General features: G+C 53.7%; 2 protein-coding genes across 2 annotated transcripts in view; both read right to left on the bottom strand.

Moving 5' to 3' along the window:
- The window catches only part of Samd1 (sterile alpha motif domain containing 1), a 2,838-nt gene extending 2,511 nt beyond the window's left edge, over positions 1-327 (bottom strand). Inside the window, exon 1 of the mRNA XM_028786334.1 lies at positions 4-327. Coding sequence (XP_028642167.1) covers positions 4-327 — 324 coding nt within the window. The remainder of the gene's footprint in view (positions 1-3) is intronic.
- Positions 328-1,541: 1,214 nt separating this feature from the next.
- Prkaca (protein kinase cAMP-activated catalytic subunit alpha) overlaps positions 1,542-8,406 on the bottom strand; it is a 23,655-nt gene continuing 16,790 nt past the window's right edge. The window contains exons 6-10 of the mRNA XM_028786284.1: positions 7,129-7,255; positions 6,946-7,041; positions 6,699-6,821; positions 3,032-3,196; positions 1,542-2,681 (exon numbers count right to left, since the gene is read on the bottom strand). Coding sequence (XP_028642117.1) covers positions 2,556-2,681; positions 3,032-3,196; positions 6,699-6,821; positions 6,946-7,041; positions 7,129-7,255 — 637 coding nt within the window. The 3' untranslated portion in view covers positions 1,542-2,555. The remainder of the gene's footprint in view (positions 2,682-3,031; positions 3,197-6,698; positions 6,822-6,945; positions 7,042-7,128; positions 7,256-8,406) is intronic.

Raw genomic sequence — 8,406 nt, 5'->3', positions numbered from 1 at the left:
GGGTGGGGTGGCTCCGCGGCGGGGCGGCTGGACGCGCGCCGCGTTGCGGTACGAGATGCTCCCCTTGTAGCTGACCCGGAGCACGGCGCGCTGCTGGATCAGTTTCTCGAGCTCCGCGCGCGTGCGCTCCGGCTCCGGGCCGTGCCGCCGCCGCACCATCCGGCAGATGCGCTCCAGGTCCGGCCGCGCCTTGCGCGAGCGCAGCGAGTCGATGGTGTCCAGAATCCACTCTTGGTAGTGCGGGGAAGCGGCGGACGACGAGGCGGCGGCCGCCGTGGTGGCGGCCGCCGCCGTCTCCGGCGGGGGTAGGGCCGGGGGCCCCGCCATGCCTCCCGCCCGGCCCGGCTGCACGGTGCGCGCTGCCTCCCTCCCAGCGCGGCGCCCCCTCCCCGCTCCCCTCCCTCCGCCGCTGCCCGCCTCCTCCGCCTCCCCCCGGGGGGCGCAGCGCCTCGGCGGAGCGGCGGCGGCCCGGCGGTTTCGGCCCCAAAAAAGATAAGAAAAAAAAAAGCAAAAAAATAAGGGCGCGCGAGAGAGACAGAAAAAAAAATAGTGAGAGAGAAAGAAAAGAGGAAAAAAATATGCACACACTCACTCACTCGCACGCACGCACACAACAGCCCCGCTTCTGCTGGGCGCGCGCGGGGCCGGGGATGCGAGGAGGGAGGAGGGGAGCGCGGCGCGCCCGGCCCCTCCCCGCCGCCGCCGCCGCACGCGCGCCCTGCGCCCGGGACACTCCGGCCCCCCTTCCTGCTCGCCCTCCCCCGCTGCCCGCCTTCCTCGCTCCCTCCCACCCCCACGCGCCCGCTTTTAAGGTGGAGCCCGGGCCCCCGCCCGCCCCGTGTACCCGTCGCTCTAGCTCACTCCGGCTCGCTCCGGCCCCCCCTTACAACTCCCGCGCGCTTTTTAAGGAGGCGCCGCGGAGTTGGCGCCGGAGCGGGGGCGGGGAGCGCGGCGGGCGGGGGAGGGGGAGGGGAACCCAGGGGGGAGGGGACAGGGGCGGGCGGGGCGCGCGGGCGGCGTTCGGCCGCCCTCCAGCCATTGGGCGCGGGACCCAGACGTCCTCGGCGCCCAGCCCCCTCTCCACGCCTCTCCGCGCGCAGCGCTCTCGGGACCGCACTTACCGGGAACTAGCCGCGGCGCGGCCCGACGCGCCTCGCTCCTGGGGAGCCGCGGAGACCTCATCAGCGGCCCTGCCGCGCCTACATGAGGGCTTGGGGGGCGCGCGGGGCTCCCCTTTTCTCTTTCTACCCTGCTAATCCTGCTGCTGTTTGGTGGAACCGGTCCGAGCGGCCGTCTCGGTCCGGGACTAGACCGAAGTAGGGGTGGGAGCAGATTTGAGGGCCCCGAACTCAGGGTCAAAGGACAGTTTGCCCACCCCACCCCTCCTTTCTCTGGCGGGGCGGAGGAAGTACAGGAATTCCAGCTAAACCCGGTTTCTCCAAGGTCCCGAGGCCGTGGTCTCCATAGCCTGGACATTGAGGTCCGAAATTCCCTTTCCAACACCCCGAGGGTGTGATCGAAGGCGGGAATACCAGCGACACTTTTATTTTAAAACAAAACTTTATTGGTAATAGTTTTCAAATATGTTTACAACAGCACACTGTTCAAGAGGAAGTCTCATCCTTCGAAGCACACAGGTTGAATGGCCCCCCTCGCCCACTCGGGGCCCCCACCCAGGCCTGAGAGCTCCTCCTTTTTGGGAGAAGTTACGAGAGGGATAAACACAGGGATAAATGGGGTAATTTCCCCAGCAGCTCCCCACGTTTCTATTGAGAGAAAAAGCACAATCAGACTTGGGGGTGCAGTGAGTGGGGACGCACAGCGGCAAGAGGTGGTGGACAGCTGACAGCTAAGCTAGAAGAGAAGAGCCCAGGATGGGGAGGGGCTTCTTAAGGGGGCTGATGCACAGAACAATTGGCATGAGACCGCTGGAAAGGGGGCCGGGAGGCTAGCAGCTCAGGGCAAGGTTCCAAGCCCAGTTCCTTCCTTGACAGAGTCAGTTGGCTACCCGGGTCTCATCAGAATGGATTTGGGGGGGGGTGAGGCGTGTGGGAGGGGTGGGGCAATTTGGAGGGTGGGAGGCACTGGTGGAACTTAATTTAAATGAGAAAAAAAAACCCACTGGCAAGCAGCCCTCAGTACAGGTCCTAAAATCTCCCTTTCCAGGCTGCATGGAGGGAAGGTTGGCTTTACTGTTCACCCTTAGTATCCAGTGCTGGGATAGGGGTGGAGGCTGAATTTGGGCCCCTCTTTCCGTACCCTGCCCCTGGACACACCAGCAACATTGGGTATGACTGGAGCTAAGAAATTCATTGAAAACAGGCAGGGAAGGGTAGGGGAGAAGGGAGAGGGGGAAGCAGCTGATGTTGCCCCTTCCCCAGGATCTGGCTTTCCTGTTCTCCTTAACCCTGGGGGTGTGGAGTGGATGTTAAATTAGATGCATGGAACTCTAGGGCCCTCTGGCTGTTCGATCCAACCCCCCCCCCCCAACCGGAAAAAAAATAGAAAGAAAAAGAAAAAAAATGAAAGAAAACCCATGGGGCACAAGCACACCCCTAAAACTCAGTAAACTCCTTGCCACATTTCTCATTGATGGAGACCCGGATCTCTTCCTCCTCATAGTCGTCAAAGTTACTCGTGTCCCCAGGGCCTTTAAACTTTGGTATGAAGGGAGCTTCCACCTGGATAGGGATCAAGAACCACCCAGAGTGCATTAGCTGACCTTACCATTACAATAAAAATGAATGGCTTAATATTCAGACGACACTTGCTGTGACCCATGCCTGAGCTCAACATTAAGGTACAGTGTCTTCTCTGCAACCCAACTCACCAAATGGAAGGAAGTCACTTCCCGGAGAACAGACTGCCTAAGGCCACAAAGTGGCCAGAAGAGCCCAGCATCCCCCATGTATAGTCCCTCACTAGCCAGGAAGCCTTCTGTTGTTTAGTCCTGAACTTAACGTGCTGTTTATATTATCCTATCCGTAATTCCTTGCCTTTCCAACTTTGGGCATGGGAAAAAGAAGCCCACCTTTCTCTGATAGATGGCAATCCAGTCAGTCGTAGCAAACCACTTGTGGTTCTTGATGTCATTGACCCCGTTCTTGAGGTTCCCAAAGCGCTTGGTGAGATCCACCTGCAGCAGGTTCCGCAGTAGGTCCTTCAAGTCAGAGCTGAAGTGGGACGGGAACCGGACCTGGAAGGGGTGCAGACAGAGTGGGGTGCTGCGAATACACTTTGGGGTCCAGAATGCCACCTTTTCCATTTTGGACACAATTCCCACCCCCTCCTCTGACACACCCCAGACAAGGTTTCTGTGTGTAGCCCTGGCTGTCCTGAAACTCTGTAGACCAGGCTGTCTTCAAACTCAGAGATCCACCTGTCCTCCCAATTTCTGGGATTTAATATGTACACCACCATACTGGGTGCGATGAGATCTTGACGTGTAGCTCAAACTGGCCTCAAACACGATCCTGTCTCCTAGCCTCCTGAGTGCAAGAGCTATAGGTATGTACCTCTACACTCGGGCCGACTGGTACCTGTTCTAATAGTGTTACAGGGAGAGTCTGTTAAGATGGCTTGTGGGGTCGGGCAGTGGTGGCCCATGTCTTTAATCCCAGCACTCAGGAGACCAAGGCAGGTGGATCTCTGTGATGTGAGTTTAAGGGCAGCTTGGTTTAGATGGCAAGACCAGCCAAGGCTACATAATAAGACCTTGTCTCAAAAACAAACAAAACAAAACAAACCCAAAAACTCATTGCTGGGCCAATGGACGACTCTGTGTTTGCAAAGGTCCTGGGTTTCGTTCCCAGTACCTACATGTTGGCCTATAACCACCTGTAACTCCATTCCTAGGGGATCTAATGCCTTTGGCCTCCAAGGGTACTATACTCATCTGTACACACATACATACAGACATACAAATATTTACATAGTTAAAAAAATAAAGTAGGTAAAATAATAAACAGAGATGGCTTGTTGGAGCTAGCACCACAGCTCTGGGGCAGGTCAGGAGCCCAGCATACACAGGGGTCTGCCTTTAGGCCCCAGTGGCCATGCAAACAAAAAAACATGATGAGTGCCCCCTTGTGTTTGCTGGTTGGGAATTCTGGGTAAGGCCTGAGAATCTACTACCTCAAGGTTGCAGAGAACAGAACTGTAGGAAGGTTCTCAGGTCTGCAGACTTGTAATGTACCCTGAGCTGAGGTTCTTCCGGTGGCTCCTCTGAGAGGGTCTGAGGGCTTCTGAAATACGAATAGTTCTTGAGTCTGGATAAAATGGCTTGTATGGTTCTTCTAGTCATGCACCTCCAGAGGCTCTTACACATGCCTGTACACAGCCTTTGGATTTACACCAATAAGAACTAGCTTCTAGGAGCCAGAGGTGGTGACAAAAACCTGTCACTCCCACACTTGGAAGGCTAATGCAGCAAGGTTGAGAGCCAGGGCTACATATTGAGACCCTGCTGTAAATGAATCAACCAGTCAAACAAACAAACAAAACCCACAAAAGGGCTAGTGAAATGGCTCAGGAGGGAAAGGCACCGACGCTACGCCTAACAATCTAAGTCAGCTACCCACGTCCACAGGCGGGGAGAGCACTGCCTCCTAAGTGCTGTCCTTGACTCACAGACACAAGGAAGAGATGTAAAAAAACTGAAGGGAACAACAGCCCAAGGTGAGGAAGAAAAGAAAGGAAGGAAGAAATAAAGAAAAGGAACAAAGGATAGCAAGAAAAGCAAAAGGAAGGAAAGAAACAAAGACAAAACCCAACTAGTCCCTGCTAAGCCTTCCCCACGCTGTGTGACCTTGGCCAACGCCCTTAACCTCTCCAGGTCTGTACTGGCCTCAACGACTTGGGGCAGATATCCCAGGGTTCTGTGTGACAAGATAACAGTCAGGGCCCGTGGGAACTGTAAATTGCTACAAAGAAGGAGATTACAGTCAGCCATGTGTGGTGCACGCCTGTCCACCCAGGACTTGGGAGGCAGTGGCAGGACCCAGAGTTCAAGGGTAACCTTGACTATGTATGGAAACGGGAGTCCAACCTGAGACTCTTTTCAATACAACAACAAAATGCCCTCCCTTCTTCCTCAGAATCTTCTACGGAGTTCTTCGTACCCTGTTGGCCACCATCTTGGACATTTCAATTTTTCATTTTGTGTTTTTTTTTCTAAGTGATATTCTGTAACAGTTTGCAAAATCTGTTTCCGTAACCTTCCAACAATCCTCCTGCCTCAGTCTTTTGAATACTAGGGGGAGAGCACTAAGGCTCATTTAATCCCAGCAGAGACAAAGGCAGGCCGACCATTGTGAGTTAGCCTGGTATACATGGTAAAATCTAGACTACCCAGGGCTACAAAGTGAGAACCTGACTCAAAAAAATGAGACAAAAAAAAAAAAAGAAAAGAAGAAAGAAGAAGAAGAGCTCACAGCTGTCTTTCTTCTGTCTGATGGGAGGCGCTCACAGGCACTCCGAGGTGACATAGATGTATGCCCAGCCCCGAGGACCACAGCAGAGCAGTGTCTCCTACAACCTCCCAACAGGCAGATGGATAAAATGAGGCCCAGAGAGTCCAAGTGACTTTGTCTCAGTTTCGCCCAACAGTTTGTCACAGGCCTGAGACTTGAGGTGCTGAAGCAGGTGGGTGACAGCCAGGATGGGGGCAGGGCTGTGGTCCTCAGCACCTCTCCCCAGCTCACCTGAGGCTCCCGCTTGCTTCCCATGGTGCAATCTTAGACCAACCACATGCCCTTTCTGCACCTCAGTATTCTCAGTATCCTCCAGGGGTGTCATTTCTGCAGGGTAAGGCTAGAGGGTGAGCCAGGGCTAATGGATGGTGAGTTCAAGAACGGTCCTCCCGAAACGTACACTCTTGGGGTTTGTCTTTGTCATGAGACAAGGTTTTACTCTGCAGCCCAGGCTGGCCTGGCACTCATGGCAATCCTCTGCCTTGGACTTCTGAAGAGTGCAGACGTTCTAGGTCTATATGCCATGCCACGCTAACTAAGGAGACTACATCTGGAAGGAATATACAGTTGCAGGTCCTGCCTGCAGCAGGGTGAGGCTTGCTGGTATGGCTGGATTTGTTCTTCTGGTCTGGTGTCAGGGCAGTACTTTCTGTAGCCAGAGTTCTGATGTGGACCAGCTTCCTGACATGCTTGGGAATTCAGCCCTATCAGTTGTGAAATAGATTCTCCAAAGCATTGATGTGTGTGTGTGTTATCTGTGGTGTGTGTGTGTGTGGTATATGTGTATGGTGTGTGTGTGTGGTATGTGTGTGGTGTGTGTGTGGTATATGTGTGGTGTGTGTGTGGTATGTGTGTGGTGTGTGTGTGTGGTATCTGTGGTGTGTGTGGTATGTGTGTGGTGTGTGTGTGTGTGTTACTGGGGTATACATGCTAGACTACTGCTCTACCACTGAGTCACACCTCTATCCCCTTCACAGTTGAGTCAGGCTAAGTGCTCTGTGGCTGAGCCATCTACCCCTGTCCTTGATTTTTCTGTTTTACTATTTATTTAGCCCATGCTATCCTGGAAATCTCTATGTGGCCCAGACTGGCCTCAAACTTAAGATCCTTCTGCCTCAGGCGCCTATGTTAAGACAACCGGTCTGTGACAGCACACTCAGCCTTTTGAGGACATGTGACAGGCTGTTTTGATTCCTTCCAGAGCTGAACTCCATGTCCTGGCCTCACCTTCCCAGAGACGATTTTCTCATAGATCTGGATAGGCTGGTCAGCGAAGAAGGGCGGGTAACCAGCAGCCATCTCGTAGATGAGGACCCCGAGAGCCCACCAGTCCACAGCCTTGTTGTAGCCCTAGAGCAAGATGGGGGCCATTCGATGAGGCAAGAAGGTGAAGAGGGAGATGATTCCTCAGGGGCAGGGCGGGCTATGAGGTGGAGTAGGCCTCAGGGGTGGGGCAGGCTGGTGAGGTGCCTACTTTGCTCAGGATAATCTCGGGGGCCAAGTACTCAGGGGTCCCACACAAGGTCCAAGTACGGCCTTTCACACGCTTGGCAAAACCGAAGTCTGTCACCTGTAGGCACAAGAATGAGCAGTTGGTAGAGAGAAAGGCTGTAGGCTCCAACTGTGCCCTCAAGTGCCCTCCCCCGGCCACGGGCACCTGAATATAGCCCTGCTGGTCGATGAGAAGGTTCTCGGGCTTCAGGTCCCGGTAGATGAGGTCCAGAGAGTGCAGATACTCAAAGGTCAGGACGATCTGCGCCGCGTAGAAACGGGCGTGGGGCTCGCTGGTGGGACAAGCCAGGAGGGGATGCGTGGGTGAACATGACCGAATCCCCAACTGGTCCAATATGTGGGTCTGTGTACCCACAGAGCAAGACACCCCCTGTCTAGCTAATCAAAATGTAGACTAAAGGCTGGGAATGCCATGTACCAGTGGTCCCGGTTATGTGGGAGGTTGAGGCAGGGGGACTGCATGAGCCCAAGATTCCAAGGGCAGCCTGACAGAGACCTAAACTCTATTGTAAAAACCGAGGAGGCACAGATGGTGGCACATATCTGTCACTACAGTACTCTGAGAGGCAGAGGCAAAAGTACTAGCATATGTCTGAGGCTAGCCTGGGCTACATCATGAGTTCCAAGCCAGCCCAGACTACAAAGTGAGACCCTGTGTCAGAAATGAAACAAACAAACAACAACAACAATCAAATCCTGCTTCCCTGCCCCATTCTGAGCTCTATAATTCTATTCTAAACTCAGACAAAACAAACTTGTGCTGGAAGGCTTAGAAGGGACAGGTGCCTTGCTGAGGAGGTAACTTCGTCAAGAAGTGGTGTAAGGGAATTTTGTCTGATAATCAGAGTTCTGAAAGAAAGTCAGAGTGCATACACATGTCAAAACAAATCCACCTTGCCAGGCATGATGGCCTAGTACATATATCTTGAGCCCAAGTCCCTAGAGGTCTATGAATCTAGGCCAACCTGGTCTACATGGTAAGCTACAGGCCAGCCAAAGTTACATAAAACAAAATAAACAACAACGAAAAATAACCCTGAAGACCTCACAGGTTTGGTCATCAAGAACTACAGGTCTTGTTGGCTTGCATTTGTAAGTTAGGCAAAGCTCAAGTTCATAAAAAGATGACAACTTGTAGCATTTAAAAGAGAAACCCGGGAGTGGGGGTGGGGAGGTGAGCTTCAGGTCTCAGTAGTTGCCCGGAGACAGGTGAGGGAAAGGGGAAGTCAAACGCGGGCTGTTAGCAGCTCGGAGGGCAGTCACAGGGCAGCAGGCAGTAACATGGAAGGGCTGGGAACTTTGGAGAAAAAGGAAGCACAAAGTACCAGGGAAACTGTACCCAGGTCCAGTCAGCATCAGAAAGACAGAGGCAGAAAAGAAGAGAAGAGAAGAGAAGAGAAGAGAAGAGAAGAGAAGAGAAGAG

Source organism: Grammomys surdaster, unplaced genomic scaffold (genome assembly GCF_004785775.1).
Source record: "Grammomys surdaster isolate TR1022 unplaced genomic scaffold, NIH_TR_1.0 125463, whole genome shotgun sequence".
Lineage (NCBI taxonomy): Eukaryota > Metazoa > Chordata > Mammalia > Rodentia > Muridae > Grammomys > Grammomys surdaster.
The sequence above is the reverse complement of the archived record's forward strand: the minus strand, read 5'-3'. Positions and strand labels throughout refer to the sequence as shown.